General features: G+C 38.4%; 1 protein-coding gene across 1 annotated transcript in view; it reads right to left on the bottom strand.

Moving 5' to 3' along the window:
- Positions 1-14721, bottom strand: part of asap1b (ArfGAP with SH3 domain, ankyrin repeat and PH domain 1b) — a 63574-nt gene that overhangs the window by 37328 nt on the left and 11525 nt on the right. The window contains exons 2-3 of the mRNA XM_088001185.1: positions 4127-4199; positions 2337-2482 (exon numbers count right to left, since the gene is read on the bottom strand). Coding sequence (XP_087857311.1) covers positions 2337-2482; positions 4127-4199 — 219 coding nt within the window. The remainder of the gene's footprint in view (positions 1-2336; positions 2483-4126; positions 4200-14721) is intronic.

Raw genomic sequence — 14721 nt, forward strand, 5'->3', positions numbered from 1 at the left:
ACTGTCCTTTCTGTAAATTAATACAGGCTGTTCTTTTTATTTGAGGATGCAGATTTGTAAATCAGAGCAGAGATGGCCGAGAGTGTTTCTGCAAAAAATATTTACTACAAGACATACAGCAGATATTCAACAATGACCCTGAATTAAAACTAAAGGAAAGACTAGAAAGATTCTAAAACATGCAAAATATGGCATTTGTTTGCATCATCAATTCTTCCAAATCTGTTCAGTTTTTGACATGCTTATACTAGGTCTCTGGAAGGACTAGAAAGGCTTGATTCGTCCTGTTGCCACAGCTTGGCTCAGCAGTTCCAGCTATGAGGATCAGCAAGGTCATTTACAAGGCTACTAAGCATTTAAGTCCCTGTTGTTAGCCAAGTCCACATTGATACTAAAGGAAGTAAACAAGGCCTAATGGGCACTAATGTCCTCCTTAAGTGCTTGTCTTGCATATGGCCAACATCTAAATCAATCCTTCACTGACCGGCTGCTGGCGAGCTCTTCCAGCTCCTTTTGTAAACCGTCACAAACGCTTTTTGCTTCCAAACACGCAATTCTTGGAGAGAAGACGCATTAAAACGGGTTAAATCAGTTAGTAAAATCCCGGGGACACATCCAGGACACACGCTCTCAGCCGTCGATACTCATTTGTCGTACCAGCTGCCCTCAGGGTGCAACTATCGAAGTCTGAAAACTCGATACACTGCTGCAGATAACAAGAGTCAAACTGAGAGGGCGACTGAGAGAGATCAGGTCACTTTTCCACAATATGCTGGTTGCACAGACAGGGTTGTTTGATTTGTGTATGCACGGACACACAACCCACTCAGCTGTTCCTGCTGCTGCCAAGAGTATTTATGTTGTCTAATCTCACTGTCAGCCACACGGGAAGGGAAGGGAAGACCGGGATCTGGCTCTTCTTCCAGCAGGAATCACTCAGAGGGTTTAAACAGGACGCATTACTTAACAGGAACTGTGGGAAATCCATGGCACGGAGATAAGAAGCCATCTGGGGGTACAAAAGTTTTCAACTGTGCTTTTTTTAATTTATTTTTTTTAAGAATATACTTCCACAGTGGCCTGGCTTAATAGTTTTCCAGGATTTCTGAAGGTCTGACTGGGTTCATAGTTTTGATGTTTCTTTCTAGATATTTATTTACCTGTCCATCACAGAATATTGCTCAATGTGTGCTTACAAAGAAGGAATGTTGACAACTAGGGAACAAAAGAAGAAAACCAGATTCACAGTGTCCAGGCCTGGACTGGTTCATCGGGCAGACTGGGACAATTCCCGGTGGGCCGATTGCATGTATGGCAGGCCTTTTTAACATAAAATCAGTTTCATCTGACTGGAAATACATTCCAGATGTCTACAAATGAGTTTTAGAGATATCCTAATTAACTAATATGTCATAAGGATTGCAATTAAAATAATGCAACAGGAAGTGAACTAAGAGCTTCAAAGTGTAGGGAAGAATTAATTTAGTTTATTTGTATACTAAAGATATTTGTAAACCAACTTTTCATAAATCCCTCTGAGCTATTTAAGTGAATGTGAAATAAGTCATAAGCCCATTTCAGATGTCTGGAATGTAAACATGGTGAAGCAGATTTTTTTAAATGGCTCGCCATAGATCAGGTCCACACTGATATCTATCGTTTTGTTTTCGGAGACGCAACCTGACGTAGCACTTAGTGGAAAGTAGAAAGAGCGAGGATAACATGGTGAAGGCTAAAATTAAAGAAGCAGCAGTTGATAACTTTCACTAAAATTAGTTTGCATTAGTACCATCAAATGAGGACAGTCAGTAAGGTAAACCGTTCAATCAAGTCATCAGCAGGTTAAAGTTTTAAGAGAATCAGAGATGTGAAATCTGTCACAACACTGTCAGTCCATCTTCATATCCGGTCCATATAACAAAGTACCTGAAGATCCCAATTAAATGGGTTCTTTGTCAAGATGTTTTTCTGAGCAGTCAGTCATTCAGTCCAAAACATTTAGATAAGGCACAGAAAAACTTTACAAAAAACAAGACTGCTTTTAAAGATGATAAGAAAAGTTCATGTATATGTAGGGTAGTTAGCTATTTCAACTTGAAGGAGACTTTTATACGGCTTTGATACGTTTAAAGAATGATGAGAATGTCTCAGTTTGGTGTACAAACCCGTATTTAACCCACCAGTGACCCCTGACAACCAATGAAACCTAATCTAAATCCTAACCAACCTACGTGGGGTCAGACAGGACAAACAAGCTGCAAAACAACATTTGGAAAAATCTGGTTCTCCGACTCTAAATCATTGGCTTTACTGGGACATGGAGCAGCCGGACTCACCAGGTTCTTCAGCAGGGCCGACAGCTCCTTGGTGAGAGAGGAGAACTTGACAAAAGCTGTCCCCAGGTCAGGGTTGTCCCTGCTGATGAAGTTGCTACCAAACTTATCCAGAGCCTGGGTGTAGTTTTCTTCATTCTGAACATGATCTGTGTTGGAAAAAACAGCAAAGAAGAGGTTAATTAGGGGTCATAAATGATCATAAAAGGTCAAGACCGGAAGCCCAGAGCTCTGAATATCATTAAAAAGTGTAAAATTCATGGAACCATCAGGATTTCTGAAAATTTTAACAAATTAATCCCTTTAAGACACTCATGACTTAAGTTTAAAACCTACACAAATTAGTTAGCTTAATAATATAAGGTAGAAAACATAACAAAACCCCTATTGAAGCAACTTAAAGAGAAAACGCTGCATTTTCCTGGGGGATTTAGAGGAGACAGTGAATGTTTGGGGCTTGTAGTTTTGTTACAGCATAAAAAAACATCCAAGTCCATCAACCAGAACTACAATAAATGAACAAATGAAGGAAATAACATACACATTTCAGATTAAATTAAATATGATTTTATATATATTTCTTTACCTTTTTAAGGATTTTTAAAGGTCTAATATTGAACTGAAGACATTTTATTAAGGGTTCATCATTGAAAGATAAACACAAAAATTCAAAAAAGTCTGCAGACGAGGCCAGAGGTTTCAGGAAGAATCTCGTCTGGACTGATGAGACAAACTGGAGCTGCTTGGATCAGTCAAATCAGCTCCATGCTGATAAAAAAAAACAGCTTTGAAAGAAAATAATCCAATAACTTGAGTGAAACACGGGCATGGCTTTTGTTCTGGATAAGGATCCAAACATCCATGGAAAGATCTCGTTTCCAATGATTAATGCTATTAAATATTAAACTTAGGGTGTCATTCTTTTGTCCAGGCAAGTTTAGTTTAATTCTTTGAAATATTCAATTGAAGCAACAATCAAAAGCAAAGTCAGATTTATGTCGAATTAAGAAAATAAACCAATCAATTTTAAATAATTTCAGAAATTGTTGTTATTTTTGTGCCATCAGATCTGCCTGCATATTTCATCAGAGCAGCAGACACACCTGGAGTAAAAAAGGGAGTCTGTGTTATAATAGCAGGGATACTCAGTGGACCAGCGTTTTTTCTCAAGAAGCCATCTTTTTATACAGATCATGTCAGGGTGAGAAGATGTGTGATTCTCCTGGCGAACCAGCAGAATCCATCTGTATTCATCGTTAAGTTCCCAGTAGAGAACGGCTGCTTACAAACTAAAATCCAAGCAAACAGGACTAATGTTTTACATGAATTACATACAACTACATTTATTTAAACTCCTAGCTTCAAATGTTCTATAGTCAATCTTGTTAGGAGGACAATAACAATATGAATTACATTTCCAGAACCTTTTGAACAGCCAGATTTTTCCAGTGGTTTTTCCACTTTTCATCTGAAAGGTTTAAAGTGACCAAAGGGTAAAGTTACTCCTCTCTTTGGAGAGCAAACAAACATCCCAAGCTGTCAAATTACAGGGTGGAAAGCTGCTTTCAATGTCATTCAGTGGAAAACAACAGCAGATTCATGACACAGCACTGAGAAAAACTCAGGTGTTGATTTCTGGGACAGTCTGGGCAAGAAAAACACACAATACGCCATCTGTCCCACAAAAGGCAGCTTTCCAAGTACAAACAGGAATTTTCACGCCTGCAAGAAGAAAATACCCGGAGGAAGTGAATAAAAGAACCTGGACATGGTAGGAAACAAAGATGTCTCACCTTGACCTGAATTGTAGATTGCCTTCACTGATTTCTTCACCTTTTGCAGAGAAGTTCGATCCTGATCCAGCGCCTGGAAGAAGAAAAAAAAAGATTTTAAACATCTCAGGGTGGTTTCATGCTTTAGGAAAACACAGCACAGTCAAATCGAAAGTCAGCAGATATTTTCCCGATAACAAACCAAATATTTGCTTAACAATTTGGAGCTATTAAGACAGAAAGGCCAAGTGAGTAATGGAGCAGCTTTGTGCTGTTGAATTGGCAAAACAAATCAGGAGTTTTATCACCTCAGATTAGTAATCTTTATTTCTTTGTTGTTTTAGCTGGTAATAAAATTGAAAGCAAACAGACATTGATCTTGCTGTTCACAAAAATACAACAAATTTAATCAGTTAAAATGGTTTAAATGTGACCCCCGAGCCGAGGAACCCATCAGTCCCCATAATGCTGCTGCATTCATGGGGAAAATGTGCTTTGGGTGCAAGAAGCAAGCAATGTGGCCGCAACTCAAGTCCGAAAAAAATAAAACTTGGATCTTACAACTCAATCAGAAATCCTGAACCCTGATTGACACTATAACAAGTTCAAATATAAGCTGGACTAAAGGATTTGATTAAAATATTCACGGTCTTTTTTTCAGTTTCAGCTGCTCCTCTTATTTGTAACTTTTACTCAGATCCAGTTTTCATTTCCCTGAAAGGCTCTCAAAAAAAAAAAAAACACCCTTGTTTTTAGGTGCCGCATCCTCATCTGTCGCTCTGATTGTCGAGTATTTTTCTGTTTCTGAAGAGTATGACATTGTGATAGAAGTATTTTATGACTTAAAATGGACCAAATAAAGACATTGAGCCCATTTATTAACTTGGCTAAATGCAGTACAGTCATTCAAGAAAGAATTACTTATTTCTGACCATAAATATTTAGGAAATAGTATCTTATTTTTTAAATAAACCAAACAAGTGAGGCTCCCTTTACTCTTTAAAATGTTATGGCTTCTTAAATGCATCTTTAAACAGGATTAAAATTGTTAAAAATCTTTAAAGGGGTTTTAAATGGTTGCAATTTATTACAACATTGGGATTTTGTGTTTCTGACCTGGAGAAAACTGACAACAATGCTGTTGGCAGGCATCTAACGTCAAGATTAATCACCTGTAAAGGCAGCAAGAAGATCCCCTGTCAGACTGGACGCCATGATTCTGCAGGGTGTCTATTAATCTGCTCACTCACTGCAGCTGAGATAATTGGGTGGCTTGTTATTCAACAGCAACAAATGTCTCCGTTACCCGCTTCTGCTCAAGGATTAAAAATGCAAGTGTGTAATGTTGGTTTTGCGGAATAATTTATTCTGACAGTGCAAATATCCACTAATTCGAACAACAGGGAATGAAACCAAAATGAAAATAAACACATGCAGGAAGACCGTTACTGCAAGGTCAAGCTGTGGAGAACACACACACACACCGAGAGACAGACACACAATAATGCCCTAATTAAATTTAACAACGTAATTAAGTCGCCCTTGGCCTTCCTTGGACAGTTTTACACAGCTCTTCTCCAATTATGGCAGCAGTAGTTCACCGCCGCAGGGCTCTTTCTGCCAGGGCCGAGCCCTTTCATCCCTCGGCAAATGGAAACGGCGTTTGATGCCACATAAATCCTCCATTAGACCTGTTACATGGCTACATGCTCCGTGTCTTAGACCCAAATATACCTGAATATATGTGAATAAATAATCATACACGTGGAGATTAAACAATCTGAATCCAACGGTTCATTTTAAGGGTATTTTCACATAGTCTGGTAGAGTCGGTTTGATCGGGGATCAAAATTGCAACATTTGTTGCATTTTTAGATGCTGCGGTTCACTTTCACACTGTCGAACGAACCAAATTCTTTGAAAAACCTGTTCCCCTCCTCGCCTGTGGTGGCGCTGCACCAAGAACTACTGCATGAAACAACATGAAAACCACTGAAGAAAACATCAGCGCAACTTCCTTCTGCACAAAATGTAAAAAATAATGGAGTAGCGACAGATTTAGCAAGATTAGCTATTTCTCTCGTTAGCAGCAGACACACCAACTAATGCTTTAATATACATTAATAAGTACAATATAAACAGTCTCAGAAATACTGCAGAAACATCTACAATCTTCTTTATTTAAGGAAAATAAATGTGACTCCTGGATTGGCTGCTTTGCAAACGAGGTATTCCAGCTTCCCAAGCTGTATTTTCTTTTGAATATTTTAGATATGCTCTACAAAAAATCCAATGAAACAACAGGTGAGTCCACTGTACTCCCCATAATGGTTGCCATTTCCATTATTATTTCAGACCTTCATTAAGTTTTTTGCATCTGATTGCATTAAAACCTTCAGACATCTTCATAATTAAAATACAGAAATGCTTAGTCTCCAAACAGGATTAAAAAAAAGAAACAAAGCTGGTTGACTTGCATATTAAAATGCTTTCATGAGACTTTTCCTCAAACTGTTAGAGGTTTTACAGTCTGACCTGCCTCCATCTGAATATGAACCAACAAGAACGGCACTAAGGATGAGTGAACAGTTCATTCACCTTTAAATCACTTAGTGGGATGGTACCGCAAGAATCATTAACTCACTGAATGTTAGTTCACAAAGTTTGGTACCTGGGCCAATGATTGCCATGCACTGAATGGCAACCATTCAGTGCATGAATGATTGCCTAGAAGAAGGACTAAAGAAGGACTAAACTGATAGTTATCAGGACTAAACTAGAAGAAATTGGTCAAATATGTTTAGATTATTTAAATATTTAAAGTGGGTGGCAATCATCTAGCAGGCATTTGCTAATTTTTATTCTTCTGAGGCAGAGCTGTTTGTACCAAAAATCCCTTACAGATGCCTTCAAAACTTAAAAAAATACACATGCAAGATAACCAATTAGTTAATCTGCAGACAAAAGTGAAAGGCTTGAATCTGTCTCAACATAAGCCCAACACAGACTGAAGAAACACCAATTAAAAAGACAAAAACATAATTTATCAAGAACAACTACAAGAGGTATGAATACTTTTCAAGGTAGAGTTAATATGTACTGTAGGCAGCGCAAATAACTTTGCTTACGACAACAAATGCACATAGCAGGAGTCATCTGAGGCAGGCTCCATCTAAATGCGGTTTGTCGTCATGTTGGGTATGTGCTGCAGCAACCGCCACACCCTCAAAAACAGCTGACACATCCACAAACCGTGCTTCCTCAGGGTCACGGTTAATTCACAGTTTACAAAGGATTAGACGTCTAATTAGGTTTTAGGGTTGCTTTTTTTCATTAATGGATCAAATTCTCTCAATAAGTGTTTTGTATTTACTCACGTCAACTTCTTTGATGTTAAAATAAGTTTGATTACCGAAGTATTTAAAGAAGCAGTATTATATACTGTCCAGCCGCATAGCGGCATTTTCAAGTCACCATGTTACCTTCAGTTGTTATAAAAATGCTGTATGTACAAAATATAGCTTTAAAGAAAACTGACTTTGTAATTGAATGCCTTGAAATTGGGTCTCTGCCTCTTTAAACACTCCTGCTCTTTTTGAAACACTGCCTTCAGGAAGTCATCACTATATCGCTCCTCTATTAACCCTTTAACAACATTTTTTAGTAGCGTTGCATTGAGAAGTAGCTCGTATAATGAGCTCAGCTGATGTGCAGTTCCACCAGGTGTTTGCTAATTGTTGCTGGCTAGTCTGAAGGAGCTGGATGGCGGTTCTGTAAGGCAGAAGTTTGGAAACTGCATCTCTAATGAGGAGCTGGGTCTCGAAAGCGAAGCTAGGTCCACCCAGGCGTTTTTCACAGCTGAATGGTTGCCATGGAGATTAAAGGATTTCTCAAACATGCATGAAAGAATCAGGGATGTTTCTGATGAGATAAGAACAGCATAACATTACGTAAAGCTCATAAAAGTTGATTTTACATAATACTGGCCCTTTAAGTGTGACCAAAAAAAAAAAACAGGAGAAATCTGAGACGGGAAATGACTTTTATGTGAAAAATAGAATCCAAAATGATTAATAATGAACGACGGAACTATTTAATGAACTTGTCTTGTGTGATTCATTGAATGAGGGTCAGATAATAAAACATTAAATAAAAATAACCCAACCCTAGACCCACAGAGTGACCAAAGCAACCACTGAGGTTAATGGATCCAACTTCCTGGATCCTGAAGACTGCCAGTCATGCTCTGGAGGTCAAAGCTTCACAGGGGGAATGGGTGGCTCAAGTGACTGGAGGTTTTTCTCCATTTCATGCTTCCTGCCCCAGGCCTTATCCTCCCGCAGCAGCCCTGCCGCTTCCCCTGCAGCCGTCCTTTCTGACGGGAAGCAGGAAGCATCCAGGCTCGTCACTGTCCTGTCCCGGATCAGCGGAGCTCCGTCCACTACACCAGCTGCACTCTGCTGACAACCGAGGAACAAAAACATCACACTCTTGACTCCCGCCTCTCCTCCACGACATTCGTCATCGCTTTGGTGGACTGCCTTGCGTGTCAGTCCAACATTCTTCACCCCGGAGGCTGCAGGAAGTCGCCCTGACCGAGCGGTCAGCTCTGCTGTTTGTCAGCAGCTCTCTGGAACCCACATGTACCAACGTGGCAGATTTTACTCTCACAAATCAGCAGAACAGACTCAAAGATCCCCGAATTACACAAATGCAAACAACTTCCGAGAAGGAAAAAACAGGAAGGGGTACAATCATCAAAGGACTTCCACAGAAAAGGAAATGACTGCAGGGGCATTTTTATAGCAGAGGTCAAAGGGAACACTTTTAAAAAATGCTTTCTTTTCATTTCCTTTCTGATTGAGATCCTCTAAATAACAAAAACAAACTGGTTTGTTTCCCAGCAGTAAACCTAAGTCTGATCATGACATCTTACAATAATGGGAAAACACTGTATGAGGACAGAGTTTGTTTGTTTGCCAATTCACTTTGACTGTCTGTCGATGGTGTCTATGTGGCATGACTCAAGCAGGAAGGGCGGGGAGCCGTTTTCATTGGCAGGAAACAAATGCACATCCCTTTTCTCTGAGCCAGACTGATCTGCAAGGGAAGGTTGGAGGAAAAAGTGAGAGGAGGCGTAATATTTCCAAAAAAGAAGCCGAGATCTGATGGTGTATTCCTCACACAGAGGGAATGAAGTATCGACTGCTGGTGGTTTAGGGTTTGGTTAGGAGCGGTATCCACCGGACCACATGACTGATGTAGTGTCTCAGACAAGCGGGATGAAGCTGGGCTCGATCTTTTTCCACAACGTCTAAAAAAAAAAAACCCTGTCAATCTCCAACAGCAGCCAATAGATCAAATCTATCACTCTGAATGAACGGCAACAAATTACGTCAACAAATTACGTCTCGTAAAATCTTCAACAGCCGAATCCATCATCAGGGTTTATGTGCTTTCTTCATGCCAAACTTTCAGACATTTCCACACTTAATAGTCCAGAGAATAAAATACAGATGATTACATTTCCACAGAGGTAATAATTTAACGGGACTTATTATGAAAAATTCACATTTTGCACATTTTCGTACTTCAGTTTTTGGGTCTCAAATGTTTCTAAAAACAACAACACAAAAACACACAGCTGCTTTTTGGCAATAATAAGTTAATGTTTTTTGGTGTCAGGAAAGACATTTTAAAAACCTCCTGAATGTTACATCACATTCAACAGGCACTGTGCAGTTACCTAGCAATCCCTGCCGAACCCTGCTGGGTTACCTAGCAACCCAAACTGAGCTCCAGCACATTTAGTGCATTGTACAATGGCTGCTGGAAAAGACAAGTGTTTTATTGCTGCCTCAACCTCCAGAAACTACTTGCTGTATTCTTGTTGGTTATGCAGGAGGTTCTACTAATGCTTTTCAAAGATGTACGGATGTATAACTGAACATCTGTTTTCAGCCGTTTTCAAGCGCGAGTTTAAACGTTGAGTTGGGGATGGCGTGTCCAGCATTAGCTTCTTCGTATTTAAAGTGACAGGACGCCTAAAACAGCTCATTCTGAAAGGAGCTCAAAACAGGCAGAACCGACTAGATTAAAATCCGATCATGCAACGATAATGATTTTGTGCCAAAAAAAATGCAACAAACATGTTTTTCATAGCCCACAGATCTAACCTAACCTGTTCAAGGAATACGTAACAAGTCACCTTTAAATATGAAATTTGCAAATAGCTCATTTATATAGGGTTGATTCCAAATGGAAATTTAAGACATATTGCAAAAACAAACATAAATTTAAATTACATACAGTATGTTCTATTTCAAACCTTGTTTGTTAGTAAAATACAGTCAGGCTCAGTTTATTATGACAAAATAGTTTCGGATGGATTTTTTTTTTGGTCAGAGGACATTAAATAAAGTTCAAACAAATATTTTCCATATTTTTTCCAGTCTTAAATATTTGAATCAGGTTACATACCTTTCTAATCTTTTATCATATTACAAAACAAATGAAAGTATTCTTAAGAATCTTATAACTTATATCATTTTGAACCACATATAATTCATAATGCAATGATTGTTATTATAGAGAGAGAAAAGTCAACATTATGTTGCCTCCCTGTGGTCAAAGCTCCATTTTCATGTGGTGAACACACACATTTACTAAAACGTCAGACAACGAAGCCCAAACCACAACCACATTTCTGAATTTCCTCTTTCCAGTTGGTTTGTTAATCAACTACAGCAGTCTTTTATCAACAAATAAGCTAATTCTGTTTTTAATTAACAATAATTTGACAACAGTGATATAATTTTGTATGTTTTGTATACCAAAACGTCTTGGGAAGATTTGATCACTGCTTTATTCAAGCCACCATGAACTGATAGTTCACACAATACCTTTAACGCCATCCCCAATGCAAAACATGTCGATTTGTGCAGCTAAATACAGGAAAATCACTGAGGAAAACCTGTAAGAGGCTCTAAAACCATTCACACTGGGGTGGACAATGACCCAAAACTTACAGCCAGAGCCACAATGGCTCAAAGTCTTTTCCACCTTTAACGGACCAGAGTTTCATCATGGTAAAAATGAGCCTTTCAGTGATGATAATGCTACAAACAATTCAACATGTACCTGGAACAACAAGGAAACGCATACAAAACTCAACTGCTTGGAAGACGCACAAGAATGCAGTCGTGTTCAGAAAGTTCAGTGAAAAAAATATTAAAACGTTGTCATGTTTGATAAAACTTTGCAAGGCTTTGTTTATAAGACATAGCTCACTTGCAAAAAGTGAAAATGAACCACACTAAACGAAAAAACATAATAGCCGATTTTGGTCCGGACCAAAAGACTTTCCTGGTGTGAATACATGCTAAGTGAAAAACTCTAGCAGGATTTGAAACTTCATAATCACAATTCCATCCAACCTGACTGAGTTTGGGCTATTTTGTAACAAAGAACAGAAAAACTTTTTAATCTCTAAATGTGAAAAGCCAGAATAGACAAACCCACTGCACTGAAAAGTAGTTCAAAATAGTACTGAGAAAGAGGATATGAACACAAATGCACAGCAACCTCTTCAGAAATTAAAACAATGCATCATTTGTTCCTTCTTTTCACAATAATTCACAATTTGTTCATCCATCTACATGAAATCCTGATGAAAAACATTAAAGTTTGTGGCTGTAATGTCACAAAATGTGGAAATTTTGTAAAGTACTAGAGGGAAATATCACACAGCGCTATCTCTATTATCTACATCTGCTATCGATCCTGCTGTTTGCATCCTGCTTCGCTCTCTCACGCCAAGCTAAGGTGCTCAGCCGTGAGTTTTCCTCTGCACTGTGGATAACTTCCTGAGCTGCAAAGATGCTGCACGTCTCGAGAGACGCTGCGCAGGACCCAACACGCATGCGTGTGGTCAGTCAGTGGAAAGCCAAGCTGTGCATGCAGCAGTGCTAGACTCCCCTCTGCTACCAGAGCTCCCAGCTATCGCACCGCTCCTTTAGACTGATGTGCATGTTTTCACACCCACACACTGCTGCGTTTTACACACCTAGCATCACAGAAGCAGGAAACCTCTGTTTGCACAGTGAGGAAGTCATTTCTAATGAGACGTTAAATTATTGCCTGACCTTATCAGATGGCATTAGAAATGACAAAAAGAAAAACCGAAAGCTGGTGATTCTAAGAAATACCCAGACAGATCCTCTTTTAACATTTACAATTTGTGCGAAAGCAACAGCTCCCAAAACTAATACAGTAACATGCCCACTCATGTACATATGCATAGATATACCCCCAATTAAAAAAACAACACACACATACACCAACAAAACAATCAACATAAAGACCAGACCTCTTTCCACATGTTGAGTTGGAAATCATTTTGGACTAACCAAGTGTGTAAAAGTCAGCTTTATCAAGCTTGCTCTTAGTAAAAAAAAATGATATTCTCAAGGGCAAATTGTGAAATTCTGCGTGTTTCTGAGACTGCTATCCAGCGCTTAGCTTCCAAACAGCAAACATTACATAGGGATCTTAAATTGTTAAAGATAGCAAAATCATCAGGTGCAAAATCTAATCTGTCATTAGATGAAATAACTCGAGAATGTTGGGCATAATCCTTCAAAAATGTGCTTCTATCCTCCAAATAAATGGACTTTAAAACAGTTAACATTTATTAAATTTTCTCTTCTTTTTCCCCCTGTTCACTCAGGCTTTTGACAATCCGCCCAAGCTAAATTAAAATCCTATCAACACTGATACGAACTTATGTTGGATGAGCTGTTGAACTCATATCATAGACCTGAATTAGTCATGGAGCGAGCCAACTGTGACGTTCTTCATACCAGCTCCCACATTGTTGTTAAACAATCAGGTTTATCAGTTTGGAAAGGTTCCAAAGCCATTTATTAAGCAACAGGGTTAGCCAAAAACTGAATTTTTCATCTTCAGACCATGGGCAAGAAAATCACCAAAATACAATAGCAGATATATAAACAAACAATAACAAGGTTTCCCCCAGAAAACTTGCTAAGCCCGGTGGTTGGGCGCTAGGGCAGTCATTCATCCAGCGGCTGAATGTGTCTTTGAGTTAAAAATGTTTAAAGTTGACAGGAAATTTGAAAATATCACTTGATAATTATGTATTATTGAAATATTGGAAGATTAATACCTGAACACCTACTACAAAATATTAAAAAATGCATTTTAAAAAGACTTAAATAAATAACCAATGCTTAGCCTGGAGGCCCGCCAGGCTTATACACTGGGGGAAACCTTGAATAATAATACACAAAATATAAAAAGCACAAAAAGGCGTCTACCAGAGCTATAATCCGACACTACCCAATACAACCAGAGGGGAAAAAATGCTAAAGTACCAACATGTAGTTAGCTAAACCCAACGGTGGTGGCAGTAATGTGATGGTTTGGAGCTACTTCTGTGCTTCAGGACTGGGATAATTTGCCAAAACTGGTGGAAATGTGAATTCTGCTGTCAACCAGAAGATCCTGACTGGAATGTCCCACCAGTTTGTGACCTTTAGGTCAACCACTGTTGGTTTGTGCAGCAGAGCAATGATCCACAGCACAGAAGAGTCACATAGGTTGTAAAGCTTTCATGAATAAAATCATCGGTTGGAAACGGTTTTGTGTATTTATTGAGATTATGTTTGTCTCATGCTGAAATTTATTTGATTACCTGAAACAATGAGCTATGGAAAACAGAAGAAAATCTCTTTCATGGCCATGTCTGTATAAGTCAGTGAATGAATTTTGTGCATGTTTACCAAATTTTTCTTCCTAGAGTGATAGTGAAGTGGCTCCTAAATTATCTAAATAAAAGCAGCTATTAAAAATGAAAATATCCCCTAAAAACAAGGAGGAAAAATCATTTTTTTAATCAAATCTAACGTTTTCTTTTCAAATTTATATTTTAGTACGTCTAGGCTATTTAATTTTTATGAACTACAGCTGTTAAGTTTGGTTTTACGCTGCAAGAAAAGGAAGTTTTCAGTTTCGCAATATAGATCTGATTTCCATAAACCTCAACATGAGAAAAACAAACCAAAGGATGATGACGCTGCAGATAAAAAAACCACTGCAGGTTTCATATGACTTTTAGGCAAGGAACAAGTGAAAACTGAAAGGTGGTTTGGTGCTCTAACGTGTACGGCAATGCACCAAATAAATGACTAAAAATAAATGTTTCAAAGGAATTAAATTAGTCTTTTATAGAAGCAGCAGAATCTCTTAGAAAAAGACAATATCAGGTCTTTTACTGACTAACAAACCTGACGATTCTTTGAAGAAAAAACAACACACAAATTGTATTTCTCCTTTCAATTAGTAATTTATAATTTTATGTTTCCATGGTGACACAAACGCCCATTTCTCTTAGCCACTCTTCAAATGGGAAAGACACAAGAATTTGTTTTTTAATTGAAACACAATGAACTCTGCTGGAATTTAAATAACATCTTATGAATAAAAATTAATTTACTTAAAAGCATTTTACATATTTTCACCAGGGTTGCCAATAAGTGTGGAGAGTTAAGTATAAAACAAGCAGTTAAACCAATCAATTAAAAATGTTCGGCAGC

This window comes from Poecilia mexicana, unplaced genomic scaffold, assembly GCF_051168715.1.
Source record: "Poecilia mexicana isolate PSO_F unplaced genomic scaffold, ASM5116871v1 scaffold_20, whole genome shotgun sequence".
Classification (NCBI taxonomy): Eukaryota; Metazoa; Chordata; class Actinopteri; order Cyprinodontiformes; family Poeciliidae; genus Poecilia; species Poecilia mexicana.